Source organism: Grampus griseus, assembly GCF_964374135.1.
Source record: "Grampus griseus genome assembly, chromosome: 17".
NCBI lineage: Eukaryota > Metazoa > Chordata > Mammalia > Artiodactyla > Delphinidae > Grampus > Grampus griseus.
This window is the reverse complement of record NC_139011.1, coordinates 51,760,315-51,780,091: the sequence shown is the minus strand read 5'-3', so window position 1 is coordinate 51,780,091 and position 19,777 is coordinate 51,760,315. Positions and strand designations below refer to the sequence as shown.

Here is a 19,777-nt window from a genome sequence, read left to right as displayed (position 1 = left end):
CCATTCAGCCAGTCTATGTCTTTTGGTTGGAGCATTTAATCCATTTACATTTACATTCATTTATCAATATCCATGTTCTTATTACCAGTTTCTTAATTGTTTTGGGTTTGTTTTTGTAGGTCTTTTCCATCTCTTGTGTTTTCTGCCTAGAGAATTTCCTTTAGCATTTGTTGTAAAGCTGGTTTGGTGGTGCCGAACTTTCTTAGATTTTGCTTGTTTGTAAAGGTTTTAATTTCTCCGTCAAATCTGAATGAGATCCTGGCTGGGTAGAGTCATCTTGGTTGCAGGTTTTTCCCTTTCATCACTTTCAGTATGTCCTGCCACTCCCTTCTGGCTTGAAGTTTTTCTGTTGAAACTTCAGCTGTTAACCTTATGGGGATCCCCTTGTATGTTATTTGCTGTTTTTCCCTCACTGTTTTTAATATTTTTTGTTTGCATTTAATTTTTGATAGTTTGATTAATATGTGTCTTGGGGTGTTCTCCTTGGATTTATCCTGTATGTGACTCTCTGTGCTTCCTGGACTTGATTAACTATTTCCTTTCCCATATTAGGGAAGTTTTCAACTATAATTCATTCAAATATTTTCTCAGCTCGTTTCTTCTTCTCTTCCTCCTTTGGGACCTCTATAATTTGAATGTTGGTGCATTTAATGTTGTCTCAGTGGTCTCTGAGACTGTCCTCAATTCTTTTCATTCTTTTTTCTTTATTCTGGTCTGTGATAGTTATTTCCACTATTTTATCTTCCAGGGCCCTTATTCGTTCTTCTGTCTCAATTATTCTGCTATTGATTCCTTCTAGAGAATTTTTAATTTCATTTATTTTGTTGTTCATCATTGTTTGTTTTTTCTTTAGTTCTTCTAGTTCCTTTTTAAACATTTCTTGTATTTTCTCCAATCTATTTCCAAGATTTTGTATCATCTTTACTATCATTAATCTGACTTATTTTTCAAGTCGACTGCCTATTTCCTCTTCATTTGTTTGGTCTGTTGAGTTTTTACCTTGCTCCTTCATCTGCTTTGTGTTTTTCTGTCTTCTGATTTTGCTTAAATTACTGTGTTTGTGGTGTCCTTTTCGCAGGCTGCGCATTTGTAGTTCTCGCTGTTTTTGGTGTCTGCCCCCAGTGGGTCAGTTTGGCTCAGTGGCTTGTGTTGGATTCATGGTGGAGGTGACTGGTCCCTAAATATTGCTTCTTATAGCATATTTCACTACTTTCTCTCTCTCCCTACTTGCACCTGAGTGTTCCAATTCACCACTGTTTTATTGGGAAACTTCCTACGCAAGTTAAATGGCTCTATTTATGTGCCCTGTAATAGAAGTTGATTTTATTTCTTCAACAAAATTTTCAGCACATGCTGTCCAACTGTTCCTCTAGCGACTGCCACAAGGACCCAATAAATCCCCTTATACACTTGCATCCCTTCCTGGGGAGAAGTATTGTGAGTGGAGTAACTCTGGTAAACTAAGCAGTTTTACTAAAGAGTCTAAGTCTTTGAAAAAGAACATGTGAGGCAGCCAGTGTTTGAACTTTGTGTAGTCTCAATATTTAAATTGAATAGAGAGTATATTATGAGATTCGCCATATTATTAAGAGACAGTGTAAGGATTTTTGTTTTGTTTTGTTTTACTCGTCAACCTAGTAGATTAAGGATTCTAAAAAAAAAACAGATTAATTGAAGAAAAATTCAGAAACTCCATTTAATCTACACATCTGAGTAAATTTTTAATATTAAGGGTATAGAGACTTTAAGAGAGCCCTAACCATTTTCCCACAGCTGCAAATACATTTCTTGAAACAATCAAGCTCTCTCCTTATTTACAAGAAGTATGATGAATTAGTGGAGAGTGAAAAAGTCAACAGTTTTACAAGAGCTTTACAAAATATAGATCACATGTACCTACAACTTGAAACATTTAGGAATTCAGTGAAAACATGGATTCCAATGGCTATTCATAATAGTTAGAACTCAGCAGATGTCAGTACACATAAGTGCTGGTGATCAGAAGCCAGTTACCAAATTATCATGACTCTTTACAAGCTCCTAGGCTTGAGATGATCACCAGGAGAGAAAGGAGTAGAAAAGGAATCCTATAATTATTTTATTTCCATGTGTAATGCCTGAAATACTTGGAATATTTTAAAATGTTGCTTTTTGCCATCAGCTGGAATTGGGGCTAGAAATAGAAACCAAGGTGAGTAAATGAAAATACAAGGGAAATAACATTTTTTTCACACCATTATAAGTGATCTGATAATTCATAATGAGGATAATGATAAGAAAAACACTATTAAACAACTATTTGCTAGTAATAGTTTGAACATTATAGTTTTTCTCAATATATGAATTTTCCTTTTTGTTAATCTAGTTTCTTTCACTGCATTAAGAGTAAGTCAGGAAGATGTGGTAAGAAGGAGTGGGTATGATGTATATGAAAGTTCCTGCCAAACAAGAAATGTAGAGATTGAAAGAAAAGTGAAGTTCCATTTAAAGGGTGGAAGTGGAGGCCAAGTTTTCAGACCTGAATATTTTGGTTTACCATCACAGGGGTGTATGTTAGACTCCACTGAAAAATTTTTGGGAAATTTTGGAACTGCACATAATTTGTCAGGGCAGAGCCTCAGACACCCTTAAGACCAGTGCCCAAGTGGGGCAGCAAAAGCAATGTAAGAATGGTGGTAATAGGAGGTTATAGCAGTATGTTACAATTCCTCTTTTTTCTTCCTGTTCCAAGTATGGTAATCCAAGTATTTGAAGATTCTTGAGTATCCATGTAGGAAAGGCAGAAGTAAACTAAAAAATAGGGATTTAACAAGAAAAGATTTTCAGAGCAAGATTAAGTTAGTTGAAGGAAAAATTGTTTTGAATTTTTAGTCAGAATATGTAAATTACAAGTCCATTCTTTTATCAAGCTAATAGTTATAATTTTTGAGTGACTTCCAGACTTTTAAACATTATTTCTTTTAATGTCTTCTGTTAGTAATGTTATTTCCAAACTATTTTTGATTGTCTCACTCACAGTGGTCACATGAACTTCTTACTGCTTGTCATCTATGTTGACTTTGATCTGTGGGAAGAAATTAGGGGTGTTGCTATCAATCAGAGGATTTAAGATTCAATGTGGAGTGCAGGGCTTCTAGAATGGCAGAGTGAGGACCTCTGTATATCTGCTCCTTCATACAATCAATGAAATACTGACAAAGATTGTCAAAACAAATTTTTTCAGAACTCTAAAATTAATCAGATGCATGAAACCACATGAGGAGTATTTATTCAAGAAAATTAGCAGGGTTTGTAGCTTTTTATTTTGACCTATTTTAATCCTCCTGTCTCCAATTCTGTAACAGTTTTTAGGAGCTAACAGCTCTGCAGCTCCTGAAAGGGAAGACTGGTTAGGAGATCCTCAAAAAACCCACTCCCAAAGCACTGCCACCTGTGATTTGTCTGGCAACTCCCTTAAAAAACCACAATTCATTGTGCATTGTTGTTATTTGACCCTGGGAAGGAGGGGAAAGTTTATTGCTAGATTTGCCACATTAGCTAAAATGTTCAATTTTAAACAAAAATTATGAGACATGCAAAGAAACAACAAAGTGTGTCCCATATGTAAGGAAAGAAGCAGCCAAGAGCAAAAAATGTCCTGAGAGGATTCAAATGTTAGACATAGTAGGACAAAGATTTTAAATCTACTATTATGAATAGGTTCAAAGACATAAAGAAAACAGTGTCTAATGAATTAAAGTAGAGCATGAAAACACACAGCCTGCCCATCAGCAAAAGTTGGGGGACTTAATGGTTCAGGCATTTAAGAAAATTTCCAAACAATTATTAGATGACTATTAAGTGAAATAAACAGAGATTTAGGTAGCTGCACACAGGAAATACAGACTTTATAGAATTAAATGAAAGTATGACAATAATGTCTTACCACATAGATAATATCAATAAAAAGAAACTGCAAGAAAAGATCCAAATAGAGATTATGGAGTTAAAAAGTACAATAACTGAAATAAAAACTTCACTAGAGGTTCAACAACAGATTTTATCTGGCAGAAGAAAAGTTTGGCAAACTTGAAGAAGATATATCAATTAAGATTATCCAGTCAGAGAAGAGAAAGAATAAGAATGAAAAACATGGACAGAGCTTCAGAGACCTATGGGACACCACCAAGTATACCAGAATCAACACAATGGGAATCCCGGAAGGAGAGAAGAGAGAAAAGGGACAGAGAATATTTGAAGAAAGAATAACCAAAACTTCCCAATTTGATGAAAAACATTAGTCTACTCATCCATACAGGTAAAAATGACTATTATATTCATCTAATGACATGGCTTTTAAAATCATGCCACACATTTCTGGATCTTCTCTATTCCTTTTCATTTATGTTTGATAACTGGTCAGTTTTATCCAGCTAATAATACATTGCTACGAACAACTTACATTAAGCAAACAAAACCCAATAACTTTTTAACTTTTTCCAACTATTTTCTGTGAAGCAGTTGGTTTCTTAGGCACTTGGTCTACCTTCCAAATTATTTCAGGCAACTGATATTTCAAATGTTTTGCCACTAAAAATGTATGTCCATTTAAAAATCTGTGATATTATTTCCTTGTCATCCCCTGATGGTTGCTAAATCAATGACTGTTTTTTAGGATTTGGTTATAATACCATGCCATTTCTGAATACTAATTCTTTATTATTACATCTGAAGTACACACTTTTAAATGATATTAAGTGGGGAGCTAGTTTTCTCAAAAGTATTTCTTAAAATTATCTACTAAATTAGTGCTTTTCCAACTTTTTTTTTTGCTACAACACACAATACCAAAAAAAAAAAAAAACAATTTATAATGTGATCAGTAAACATGCACACATAAACACAGGCATAACAGATGAACCAACAGAATATCACGCCTAAACTGGGACTGTTTCTGTCAAACCTACATATATGTGAGTACTCTGAATTCCCTATCTACTACTAAACTGATTTTTCACAATAGATTTTTTAAAAATACTGAACATTTAACAATGGCATGGTAGCAGGTTAGTCCCTTGAAAACTTAGAATCAACATGAATTTTGTTTCTTGATTATGGTATTATATTTATTAAATAGTGAATTTAATGATTAAAAGTAAATAAATATCATCCATCATAAGAAAACTATGTTTTATTTAAAATTACATATGCATCTTTTCACTTAAAATTTATATTCTCAAATGTTAAATTACATATTCATTTGCTCTAACTTTAATAGTACCTAAAAATCAAGAATAAAATAAGACATCAATCATTTTATTGTCTAAAAGAGGTTTTTATTATTATAATGACTAATAATGAGAGATATAATCTTAAAATTGAAGCACTGAGTTTTATATAAAAAGAAGGTAAAGGCACTATGTAATATCCTAAAGTTTAAAGTTTCATGGAGGTACTTCTTTATCTTGGAAGGAGAACAAATTATAAAGATTACTAAGACAAAAGAGACCATCATCACTTATCCTTAGCAATGCTGAAAAAAAATGGAAATACAAATTTGGAAGCTCAAAAATTGAGGATTTTTTGGTTTGTTTGTTTCTTTGTATTTATGTGGTAGTCTCTCAGTGTGCAATCTTTTTTTTTTTCCAGAGCCTTAACACATTTACAGTTTATTTAATAGTCAATAGTCAACTCATTGTTGGTCACTTCTCATCCAAATGGCAACTCAAGGACCTAGATCATTCTGCCTCTTTCACCTCTTCCCTTCTCTGAGTTCTTGGAGTCCCCCCATTTAGCCAATGGATAGGAAAAGAGAATGGATGGTTGTACACAGGAGAGATCTTTTAAAGGATAGGCGTGGAAATGTCAGGCATCACTGCTGCCCATATTCTATTGAACAGAACTCAGTTTCATATAGCTGTATCTAAGTTCAAGGAAGGCTTGAATATGTCATATAACTGTGTGCCCAGGGAGCAAGAGGATAACAATTTGGTGAACAACGGTGGGAGGGAGGGAGACGCAAGAGGGAAGAGATATGGGAACATATGTATAACTGATTCATTATGTTATAAAGCAGAAACTAACACATCATTGCAATCTTTTTTTTAAGGCCCATTCACAGGACGCTATTTGAACACAACGCTGTGTGGAAGATGCTGAGAACAATTCCAGATTTAACCTCTCATCTAATTGATGAGCATCTGAAAACATTTAGTAAGAATGTCATTTCTGAAACCTGGGTAAAAAGAAGCACATGTAACAGACTAATCTGGAGGGAAATTTGGCAAGACCAAACATGTATCACTATTTTGAGTTCTCTATCATTATAATATTCATAATTTCACTTGACATGTTAAAATGTACTGTTTGGATGTATTTCATTTGTAAAGTTATAAGTAGTGAAATGAATAACATTTCACATTTTAGTATTTATGTTTTAAAGATATACAGTTGTGTTTCTCGACTTTGAGCATGCATCAGAATCCCCCAGAGGACACACTGAAATGTGTTGCTGTATTCAACCCCTAAAGTTTCTGGTTCAGTAGGTTTTGGATGGAGCTTAGTTTGCATTTCTAATAACATTCCAGAGGATGCTGCTAGTCTGCGCACCACACTTTGAAAGTCACTCGTTGATATACACATTTAATAACAATCTAGCTTTGGTTTTCATGGTTAAGACAGCAAGTGGTCAAAGTGATTATTTGACTGATCCAGATACTGAGAAAAAAACTCTTCAGATAGATTTTAGTTTAGTTTCCCAATTTTAATTTCTAGTCCCTTTACTAAGGATATATTGGATGCATTAATAGAAGTATTTTGTATTTTAATTTTTTGGGGGGTGGCATATAAATAAACAACACACAGAGTCACACACAAACCTAAACCAACAGACTTCAACATCATTTTTTTGCATTTACTGAGTGCCTATCAGAAAAAAGGAACTAAATTTATTTAATACACCTTTGGGTGAGAAACATCCCTTATTTATTCCACACAGTATCAAATAAAAGTAGATATTATTATTATTCTCTACAGATGAGGACCCTAAGGCACAAAATGTCATGTGGAGTGGTCCTGATTAGAACTGAATTTCAATCACACTTTAGCCTTAATGCTAAATTATTCTCCGTTCACTATGCCACTGTTTTTATAAAGTGGTTCATCAGGATCATGGCATTTGAAATAAAACTGGAATTTTGGAGAACATGTGTCTATTGAAAATACTTACATATTTTCAGTTTCCCCAACAGTCCTCTCTCATAATTAGTTTCATTTAATCCAACATCAAGCAGTGAAAATTAAATCATAGGAGTTTTGCAGAGGATAAATGATTCTGAAAGGGAAGAAAGAACAAACATTCAACAGGGTTTTGTCATTAGCTTGAGGATAGTAATTAAAAAATTAATTCATTCTATCATAAATTTCTGGAATTATACTTTTTATGGTAAAAAATATGTAAGCAACCGAAGTATCCTTTAATAGAAGACAGAATATATTGTGATACACTTATTCTCTACAATTCTAGTCAGGGTTAAAAAGAATGAGGTAGATTTATATACATTGATGTAGAAACTTATTAAGGATAATAAAAACAGAACAATTGCAGAATTATATAAATAATATAATATAAAACCTGAAATTATATGTGCATGTATATACATATAAAAATACACAGTAAAAACTACATAGAAGTAGATCCAGAAGGATACTACAAAAATACATATTTAAAAAATTTTTACCTTCATTCAGGGGAGAGGAATTGAGGAACAGTGAAGGGGAACAGTTAACTCTTTCTTCTACATATATTTGTGTTGAATTTTCCACAATGAATGTATATTTATGTGTTAGTGTTTGTAAGTAGTTATTTATTTTTTTCAGAAAGCTTAGAAACTAAAATTAAAAGAAAATGTATTCTCAAGGTATCTTAAAAACATGTGTGATTAACTATTAAAATATGAACTTTCAACCCTTGACAAATATCAACTTTAATTTGATCATTTATACTAAATAAGGCTTTGCAATTCATATTTCAATAGTGCATATTTTCAAACACATTAAAAAATTTTGGAATTCTCTGTGTTTACACCTACCTGTGCTGCAACCCTTCTTTTGAGTTTTAAGACATCTAATTCTGCCAGCTCAGATCTGTTTCACTATCACAGCAGTCAATTCATTAAATATCTGATCTTTGTAAATCTCTTTGTTCATCCAACTTAAAAAACAAGTCCAACCAGGTGTCTTTCTTTTTCCCTTTTCTTTATTCATGGATGCATTTCCCTCCCTCTGCTGTTATTTAAAGTATTCCCCCTAGTAACTCCTCATCACCATGCTGCTGACTTTCAATCTGCTGCTGAGGCTTTGGTTTCTTTCCTGCAATCCACACAGCTGTTTGCACATTCTGGTCTCTTTTCTGGCCATAAGTTCTTTGGAACTTCATTATTTAAGACAGAATCTTAAACTTACCATTACTCAGCCTCTCGTGCATTGTTTTCTTAAACAATAAAATACTAACAAGGATAACAATTTTATGATTTCAAATACTGCATAACACACCTACATATTTCTAGTTTAAGTGAAAATGGTACTAAAACATGATTACTATAAGATGACTATATATAAAGCTTACTTATATCACTATAATAAAATACTTTATACAATATATATTACGTATGGTAAACTCTATATGCCATATAGATGTATAGATATAGTTTACTTAATAGATATAGTTTACTTAATTCAAATTATCTCAAGAGTTTTTCATTGGATCTCATTTTATGGCCTGGGCAGAGGATATTTTTATGATTGATAACATAAAGCTCAGAGAGCTAAAAGAATCAGGAATTAGAACCAGGAATTAGATACCAGATAAAAAATTCTTTAATATCTGCGTGTATATTAACCTTGAAATATTTCTATGAAATGACTGATATACGGGTTTTTGTCTTTTAATATATATATGTCTTGTTTACTGTTTTCTTTACTTGAAGTCCACTGAGTCTTGCAGTGTTATTTCTCTCCTATTTCTTTCATTTTTATCATTTTACTCTTACTTTTTTATGAGGTTATATCTCAAAAACACTGTAACTCCTCATTTAAAAAATACTATATTTTTAATGATGAAAAATATTTTTTGATTACTAAAACTTTAACATTTCTTAGCCTGCATAGACTTTATTTTCTGTCATGGTTTAAATTTCATATAACATATAAAAACACAGTAGCTAAACCTCATGAAAAATTTAGTGGGCATCTTTTCCATATATAAATTAACCATAGTCCAAACAACATGCTTTTACAATAGAAGTAATAAAATATTTAGTCCTACTATAAAGACCATGGCTCCCTTAAAGGCAAACATGGCCTTGAAGAGTGTATATTGATTCTATGTGTGGATATGCTTTCACTGCACTGAGGTGTTCCCTATGGTTCATGAAGATTCATCCTTGAAAACTGCATTAACTTTCTCAAAACTTCACAATCATCTCTTGGATAGGGGAAAGTAGAAATGGACTTGGGACCTCAAAATGTAGGTAAACACTTAAAACATTTTTCTGGAGATTTAATATGAGATTTTAAGTATTTTTAACTAATTTAAATATTGTAATTAGGTAAGTGTTGTTCATCTGTATTTCTAAAAGTTCATTAATTAAAGTCAGCCAAATTTTTACAAATAATCTTTCCATCGGTATAATTTTCATGATTTATATTCATTTTGAAATTTATAATTCATTTAAGTTTTTTAATAGTAATTCCAACAACCTAAAAATGTATTATATTCACTGAATAACCAGCAAAATAAAACATTTAATACATGTAGATAATTTGACCTAGCATGACAATTTTTGAATTGGAAGTTGAACCTAGGAATATATGACTCTCCCAAGATTACATAATGAACACAACAATTAGACTAAATCCAGGTCTCCTAAACCAGCCCTTGATCCATGTATAGTACCTTATTTTAAAAAGAAAAAGTAATCAATATACAGTAAACCATTTAAAATGGTATCTACCTAAATACCTAAATGTAAGACTGGAAACCATAAAATTCCTAGAAGAGAACATAAGCAGAACACTCTTTGATATAAATTGCAGCAATTTTTTTTTGAATCTGTCTCCTAAAGCAAAGGAAATAAAAGCAAATATAAACAAATGGAGCCTCATCAAACTTCAAAGCTTTTGCACAGCAAAGGAAACAACTGACAAAACAAAAAGACAACCTACTGAATGGGAGAAAATTTTTCAAATAATATGACTGTTATATAAATGGAGTTACTATCTAAAATATTTAAGTAGCTCATACAACTCAACATCAATAAAGAAACAACCCAATTAAAAAAATGAGCAGAAAACTCGAATAGATATTTTTCCAAAGAAGACATACAGATGGACAACAAGCACAGGAAAACATGCTCAACGTCATTAACTGTCAGGAACTGTAAGTTAAAACTACAATGGTTATCATTAAAGAGACCAGAAATAACAAATGTTGGCAAGGGTGTGGAGAAAAGGGAACCTTTGTACACTGTTAGTAAGAATGCAAAATGGTGCAGCCACTATGTAAAACAGTATGGCAATTTCTCAAGAAACTATAAGACCCAGCAGTTCCACTTCTGAGTATTTATCCAAAAAAAAAAAAAAAAATCCAAAACACTAATTTGAAAATACTAATTTGAACACTGCACCATGTTCCTAGCAGCATTATTTACAATTGCCAAAATATGGAAGGAACCTGAGTGTCTGTCTATAGATGAATGAGTAAAGAAGATGTGATATATATATATATATATATATATATATATATATATATATACACACACATACAAACACACACACAATGGAATACTATTCAGCCATTAAAATAATATTTTGCCATTTGCAATAACATGGATGGAGTTGGAGGTTACTATGCTAAGTGAAATAAGTCAGAGCAGGAAAGACAAATATTATATGATATCACTTATATGTGAAATCTAAAAAATAAAACAAAAATATAACAAAAAGAAAAAAGATCACAGATATAGAGAACAAACTAGTGGTTACCAGTGGGGAGAAGAAAGGGGAGAGGGGTAAGATAGGATAGTGATATGGGGTTAAGAGGTACATACTACTTTGTATAAAATAAATAAGCTACAAGGATATATAGTACAACACAGGGAATATAATCAATATTTTATAGTAACTAGAAATAGAATATAACCTTTAAAAATCGTAAGTCACTATGCTGTACATCTGAAAATTATATAATATTGTACATCAACTATATACCTCAATAAAAAAGGGAAAATGTTATCTAATATTAATAAAAGTTTTTCTTTTAAAATACAGCCCCCTTTACCGTTTCAAATACAGTCATCATCTTTTATATAAATGGAGTTAGCAGCTTCCAGAATAGCTTTATTTGACTGCTTTTAAAAGTAATTTGAATATTTATGAGATACTTTCTGACCAAAAATTTTTTCTATGGATCTCAAATTCCCTATATTACTTACATTCCTTAACGGCCTCCTTAATATTATAGATATTTTTATAAAGTAAATGTGAAAATTAATGCATTGTAAGCAGAAATTCAGTCAAATTCACTGTCACTGGGCCAAGGCTGAAGGAAGATTTTCTCTAGAGGAATTGAATAGTTATATTCATCAGTAAGGTGAACATATTTTATGGATAGAGTTAAGTGAAATTCCAAAAATATCCACACAGAAATTGTGTTCAGTGTGAGTAGTAGAGAACTAGAGGACACTAGTTTATAAAAACTTTCAGGTTTGTTTATGTTACATAATGAGAGGTCACATGGTCTCAGGTGAGGCCTCTGAAATTCTCCTTGTATTTTCCTTAATTGTAAGATGCTTGCTTCAGCTCCAATATCCTATCACTGTTCTAGGTAGCAGGGAAGGGGTGGTGTGCGTATGTGGAAAGCAAAGATACTCTTAATGTTTTATCAATCAGAATGATGTCACGTGGCCACACAAGTAAGAGTTTCTGGGAAATTCAATTTTTAAACTGGCACATACAACACCCCATAAAATTGTGGTTTTGTTACTAAAGGAAAAGGAAAGATTTTATATTGGGTAAGTAACTAACAACCCTTGCAATAAAATTATTTCCCACAGTGGATTTCTTTCCATAGCTCTTATTCTATACTAAGAAGTGTCAGTTACTCTATTTAAAAAAAAAAAAAAACAGAATATAAATGTATATATTAGAATACACCCTTTCCCCAACTTGTTTTCTTCTCTATGTAATTTCTCAAGACCATTACTAGTCTTACAAACTATTATTATCTTTTCTCTACACAGTGTACTTATTACAATATAGTTCTCATACAGCTCACACAATAGCTATTAAAAAGCAATGATTCTGGTACATGACTCTTTTTGAATTGTGGTTTTCTCAGGGTATATGACCAGTAGTGGGATTTCTGGGTCATATGTTAGTTTTATTTTTAGATTTTTAAGGAACTTCTATACTGTTTTCCATAGTGGATATATCAATTTACATTCCCACTAACAGTGCAAGAGGGTACCATTTTCTCCACACCCTCTCCAACATTTATTGTTTGTCGATTTTTTGATGATGGCCATTCTGACTGGTGTGAGGTGATACCTCATTGTAGTTTTGATTTGCATTTCTCTAATGATTAGTGATGTTGAGCATCCTTTCATGTGTTTGCTGGCAATCTGTACATCTTCTTTGGAGTACCAAGATATTCATTGCAGCACTATTTACGATAACCAGGATATGGGAGCAACCTAAGTTTCCATCAACAGATGAATGGATAAAGAAGACATGGCACATATATACAATGGAATATTGCTCAGCCAAAAAAGGAAATGAAATTGAGTTATTTGTAGTGAAGTGGAGAGACCTACAGTCTGTCATACAGAGTGAAGTAAGTCAGAATGAGAAAAACAAATACTGTATGCTAACACATATATATGGAATCTAAAAAAAAAAAAAAAGGTTCTGAAGAACCTTGGGGCAGGACAGGAATAAAGATGCAGACGTAGAGAATGGACTTGAGGACACAGGGAGGGGGAAGGGTAAGCTGAGACGAAGTAAGAGAGTGGCATGGACATATATAAACTACCAAATGTAAAATAGATAGTGAGAAACAGCTGCATAGCTCAGGGAGATCAGCTCCGTGCTTTGTAACCACCTAGAGGGCTGGCATAGGGTGAGAATGAGACACAAAAGGGAGGTAACATGGGGATATATGTATACGTATAGCTGATGCACTTTGTTATTCAGCAGCAACTAACACAACAATATAAAGCAATTATACTCCAATAAAGATGTTAAAAAAATAAAATATATTATTTTCTCAAAAAATAAAATTAAAAAACAAAAGCGATGTTTACACAGTGCCCTTGACACACAGATTAGAAGTTTAATAAGTGATATTGTGCTACCCAGGAAGAATCTATTTTAAGCCCCGGCATCCAAACAAACGCAACCCTTGCTTTAGAGGAGACAAAAATAAAAAATCAATCTCCTATAGTCATGATGTATAGATGGTAACCAAAAGAAACCCACTAGTAAGGACTCCGTTTAGAAAAAAGCAGAGAAGGCAAGAAGTTGGCATGTCATAGGGAATAAAACAGAAACACAACTGTGCATTAAAATCAATTTGTAAAGTTTCTATTTACAGCAAGTTAATAAGCAAATTGAAAGAAAAGTTCTTCTCACAGCACTTGAACAATTTGCTCTGATCCTTTGAAGAAATGTAAAGGACTGAGAAATGGAGAAACACCATCCATTTCCAAAGATCTTCTTCTCAAAAATGACAGGCTTAAGAAGAAAAAAAAACTGATTTATGTTTCATTCAAAATGCTCACAAGTGAATAAATCTGCTAGATCTACAGTCACATAGTGGAACTTTATGTAATGGGATCAGATGACAGATTGTGGTGAGTAACAATATGAAGTAGGATATATACTGAAAACAACACTTTTTCCTACTAATGAATAATTTCCCTTTTATTTTTTTTTTACATCTTTTTTGGAGTATAATTGTTTTACAATGGTGTGTTAGTTTCTGCTTTATAACAAAGTGAATCAGTTATACATATACATATGTTCCCATATCTCTTCCCTCTTGCGTCTCCCTCCCTCCCAACCTCTTTATGCCACCCCTCTATGTGGTCACAAAGCACCCAGCTGATCTCCCTGTGCTATGCAGCTGCTTCCCACTAGCTATCTATTTTACGCTTGGTAGTGTATATATGTCCACGCCACTCTCTCGCTTTGTCACAGCTTACCCTTACCCCTCCCCATATCCTCAAGTCCATTCTCTAGTAGGTCTGTGTCTTTATTCCTGTCTTACCTCTAGGTTCTTCATGACATTTTTTTCCTTAAATTCCATATATATGTGTTAGCATACGGTATTTGTCTTTCACTTTCTGACTTACTTCACTCTGTATGACAGACTCTAGGTCTATCCACCTCATTACAAATAGCTCAATTTCGTTTCTATTTATGGCTGAGTAATATTCCATTGTATATATGTGCCACATCTTCTTTATCCATTCATCCGATGATGGACATGTAGGTTGTTTCCATCCCCTGGCTATTGAAAATAGAGCTGCAATGAACATTTTGGTACATGACTCTTTTTGATTTATGGTTTTCTCAGGGTATATGCCCAGTAGTGGGATTGCTGGGTCATATGGTAGTTCTACTTGTAGTTTTTTAAGGAACCTCCATAGTGGTTGTACCAATTCACATTCCCACCAGCAGTGCAAGAGTGTTCCCTTTTCTCCACACCCTCTCTAGCATTTATTGTTTCTAGATTTTTTGATGATGGCCATTCTGACTGGTGTGAGATGATATCTCATCGTAGTTTTGATTTGCATTTCTCTAATGATTAATGATGTTGAGAGTTCTTTCCTATATTTTTTGGCAGTCTGTATATCTTCTTTGGAGAAATGTCTATTTATGTCTTCTGCCCATTTTTAGATTTTTTTTTTATTTGTTATTGAGCTCCATGAGCTGCTTGTAAATTTTGGAGATTAATCCTTTGTCAGTTGCTTCATTTGCAAATATTTTCTCCCATTCTGAGGGTTGTCTTTTCATCTTGTTTATGGTTTCCTTTGCTGTGCAAAAGCTTTGAAGTTTCATTAGGTCCCATTTGCTTATTTTTGTTTTTATTTCCATTTCTCTAGGATCTTGTTGTGAATTATGTCATAGAGTGTTCTGCCTATGTTTTTCTCTAAGAGTTTGATAGTTTCTGGCCTTACATTCAGGTATTTAATCTATTTTGAGCTTATTTTTGTGCATGGTGTTAAGGAGTGATCTAATCTCATACTTTTACATGTACCTGTCCAGTTTTCCCAGCACCACTTATTGAAGAGGCTGTCCTTTCTCCACTGTGCATTTCTGCCTCCTTTATCAAAGATAAGGTGACCATATGTGTGTGGGTTTATATCTGGGCTTTCTATCCTGTTCCATTGATCTATATTTCTGTTTTTGTGCCAGTACCATATTGTCTCGATTACTGTAGCTTTGTAGTATATAGTCTGAAGTCAAGGAGCCTCATTCCTCCAGCTCTGTTTTTCATTCTCAAGATTGCTTTGGCTATTCGGGCTCTTTTGTGTTTCCATACAAATTGTGAAATTTTTTGTTCTAGTTCTGTGAAAACTTCCAGTGGTAGTTTGATAGGGATTGCATTGAATCTGTAGATTGCTTTGGGTAGTAGAGTCATTTTCACAATGTTGATTCTTCCAATCCAAGAACATGGTCTATCTCTCCATCTATTTGTATCATCTTTAATTTCTTTCATCAGTGTCTTATAATTTTCTGCATACAGGTCTTTTGACTCCTTAGGTAGGTTTATTCCTAGATATTTTATTCTTTTTGTTGCAATGGTAAATGGGAGTGTTTTCTTGATTTCAGTTTCTGATTTTTCATCATTAGCATATAGGAATGACAGAGATTTCTGTGCATTAACTTTGTATCCTGCCACTTTACCAAATTCATTGATTAGCTCTAGTAGTTTTCTGGTAGCATCTTTAAGATTCTCTATGTATAGCATCATGTCATCTGCAAACAGTGACAGCTTTACTTCTTTACCAATTTGGATTCCTTTTATTTCCTTTTCTTCTCTGATTGCTGTGGTTAAAACTTCCAAAACTATGTTGAATAAGAGTGGTGAGAGGGGGCAACCTTGTCTTGTTCCTGATCTTAGTGGAAATGCTTTCAGTTTTTCACCATTGAAGACGATATTGGCTGTGGGTTTGTCATATATGACCTTTATTATGTTGAGAAAAGTTCCCTCTATGCCTATTTTCTGCAGTGTTTTTATCATAAATGGGTGTTGAATTTTGTCGAAAGCTTTCTCTGCATCTATTGAGATGATCTTATGGTTTTTCTCTTTTACTTTCTTAATATGGTGTATCACGTTGATTGATTTGCATATATTGAAGAATCCTTGCATTCCTGGGATAAACCCCACTTGATCATGGTCTATGATACTTTTAATGTGCTATTGGATTCTGTTTGCTAGTATTTTGCTGAGGATTTTGCATCTATGTTCATCAGTGATATTGGCCTGTAGTTTTCTTTCTTTGTGACATCCTTGTCTGGTTTTGGTATCAGGGTGATTGTGGCCTCGTAGAATGAGTTTGGGAGTGTTCCTCCCTCTGCTATATTTTGGAAGAGTTTGAGAAGGATAGGTGTTAGCTCTTCTCTAAATGTTTGATAGAATTCACCTGTGAAGCCATCTGGTCCTGGGCTTTTGTTTGTTGGAAGATTTTTAATCACAGTTTCAATTTCAGTGCTTGTGATTGGTCTGTTCATATTTTCTATTTTTTCCTGATTCAGTCTTGGCAGTTTGTGCATTTCTAAGAATTTGTCCATTTCTTCCAGGTTGTCCATTTTATTGGCATATTGTTGCTTGTAGTAATCTCTCATGATCCTCTGTATTTCTGCAGTGTCAGTTGTTACTTCTCCTTTTTCATTTCTAATTCTATTGACTTGAGTCTTCTCCCTTATTTTCTTGATGAGTCTGGCTAATGGTTTATCAATTTTGTTTATCTTCTCAAAGAACCAGCTTTTAGTTTTATTGATCTTTGCTATCATTTCCTTCATTTCTTTTTCATTTTTTTCTGATCTGATCTTTATGATTTGTTTCCTTCTGCTAACTTTGGGTTTTTTTGTTCTTCTTTCTCTAATTGCTTTAAGTGCAAGGTTAGGTTGTTTATTCGAGATGTTTCCTGTTTCTTAAGGTAGGATTGTATTGCTATAAACTTCCCTCTTAAAACTGCTTTTGCTGCATCCTATAGGTTTTGGTTCATCGTGTCTCCATTGTCATTTTTTTCTAGGTATTTTTTATTTCCTCTTTGATTTCTTCAATGATCACTTCATTATTAAGTAGTGTATAGTTTAGCCTCAATGTGTTTGTATTTTTTACAGATCTTTTCCTTTAATTGATATCTAGTCTCATAGCATTGTGGATGGAAAAGATACTTGATACAATTTCAATTTTCTTAAATTTACCAAGGCTTGATTTGTGACCCAAGATATGATCTATCCTGGAGAATGTTCTATGAGCACTTGAGAAAAATATGTATTCTGTTGTTTTTGGATGGAATGTCCTATAAATATCAATTAAGTCCATCTTGTTTAATTTATCATTTAAAGCTAGTGTTTTCTTATTTATTTTCATTTTAGATGATCTGTCCATTGGTGAATGTTGGGTGTTAAAGTCCCCTACCATGAATGTGTTACTGTCGATTTTCTCTTTTATGGCTGTTAGTATTTGCCTTATGTATAGAGGTGCTCCTATGTTGGGTGCATAAATATTTACAACTGTTATACTTCTTCTTGGATCCATCCCTTGATAATCATGTAACATCATTCTTTGTCTCTTCTAATAGTCTTTATCTTAAAGTCTATTTTGTCTGATATGAGAATTGCTACTCCAGCTTTCTTTTGGTTTCCATTTGCATGGAATAACTTTTTCCATCCCCTTACCTTCAGTCTGTTGTGTATTTAGGTCTGAAGTGGGTCTCTTGTAGACAGCATATATATGTGTCTTGTTTTTGTATCCATTCAGCCAATCTGTGTCTTTTGGTGGAAGCATTTAGTCCATTTACATTTAAGGTAATTATAGATGTGTATGTTCCTATTCCCATTTTCTAAATTGTTCTGGGTTCGTTATTGTAGGTCTTTTCCTTCTCTTGTGTTTCTTGCCTAGAGAAGATCCTTTAGCATTTGTTGTAAAGCTGGTTCTGGTGGTGCTGAACTCTCTCAGCTTTTGCTTGTCTGTAAAGGTTTTAATTTCTCCATCAAATCTGAATGAGATCCTTGTTGGGTAGAGTAATCTTAATTGCAGGTTTTTCTCCTTCATCACTTTAAATATGTCCTGCCAGCCCCTTCTGGCTTTCAGAGTTTCTGCTGAAAGATCAGTTGTTAACCTTATGGGGATTCCCTTGTGTGTTATTTGTTGTTTTTCCCTTGCTGCTTTTAATATGTTTTCCTTGTATTTAATTTTTGACAGTTTGATTAATATGTGTCTGGGAGTATTTCTCCTTGGATTTATCCTGTATGGGACTCTCTGTGCTTCCTGGACTTGATTAATTATTTCCTTTCCCATATTAGGGAAGTTTTCAACTATAATCTCTTCAAATATTTTTTCAGTCCCTTTTTTTGTTCTCTTCTTCTTCTGGAACCCCTATAATTCAAATGTTGGTGTGTTTAGTGTTGTCCCAGAGGTCTCTGAGACTGTCCTCAGTTCTTTTCATTCTTTTTTCTTTATTCTGCTCTGCAGTAGTTATTTCCACTATTTTATCTTCCAGGTCACTTATCCATTCTTCTGCCTCAGTTATTCTGCTATTGATCCCATCTAGAGTATTTTTCATTTCATTTATTGGGTTGATCATCACTGTTTGTTTCAACTTTAGTTCTTCTAGGTCCTTGTTAAATGTTTCTTGCATTTTCTCTATTCTATTTCCAAGATTTTGGGTCATGTTTACTATCATTATTCTGAATTCTTTTTCAGGTAGACTGCCTATTTCCTCTTCATTTGTTAGGTCTGGTGGGTTTTTATCTTGCTCCTTCATCTGCTGTGTGTTTTTCTGTCTTCTCATTTTGCTTATCTTACTTTATTTGGGGTGTCCTTTTTGCAGGCTGCAGGTTCATAGTTCCCATTGTTTTTGGTGTCTGTCCCCAGTGGCTAAAGTTGGTTCAGTGGGTTGTGTATGCTTTCTGGTGGAGGGGACTAGTGCCTGTGTTCTGGTGGAGGAGGCTGGATCTTGTCTTTCTGGTGGGCAGGTCCACGTCTGGTGGTGTGTTTTGGGGTGTCTGTGGACTTTTTATGATTTTAGGCAGCCTCTCTGCTAATGGGTGGGGTTGTGTTCCTGTCTTTCTAGTTGTTTGGCATAGAGTGTCTAGCACTGTAGTTTGCTGGTCGTTGAGTGAAGCTGGGTGCTGGTGTTGAGATGGAGATCTCTGGGAGATTTTTGCTGCTTGATATTATGTGGAGCTGGGAGGTCTCCTGTGGACCAGTGTCCTGAAGTTGGCTCTCCCACCTCAGAAGCACAGCACTGACTCCTGGCTGCAGCACCAAGAGCCTTTCATCCACACGACTCAGAATAAAAGGGAGAAAATGAAAGAAAGAAAGAAAGAAAGAAAGAAAGAAAGAAAGAAAGAAAGAAAGAAAGAAAGAAAGAAAGAAAGAAAGAAAGAAAGAAAGAAAGAAAGAAAGAAAGAAAGAAAGAAAAAAAGAAAGAAAGAAAGAAAGAAAGAAAGAAAGAAAGAAAGAAAGAAAGGGGTAGGGAGGGAGGGAGGGAAGGAAGGA

The 19,777-nt window shown here is 33.8% G+C and overlaps 1 protein-coding gene across 1 annotated transcript in view; it reads left to right on the top strand.

The window, feature by feature from the left end:
- Positions 1 to 19,777, top strand: part of CNBD1 (cyclic nucleotide binding domain containing 1) — a gene marked incomplete at both ends in the record, with an annotated part of 493,958 nt that overhangs the window by 264,099 nt on the left and 210,082 nt on the right. The window contains 1 exon segment of the mRNA XM_082674668.1: positions 6,089 to 6,234. Within this exon segment, the coding sequence (XP_082530794.1) occupies positions 6,089 to 6,234 (146 nt within the window).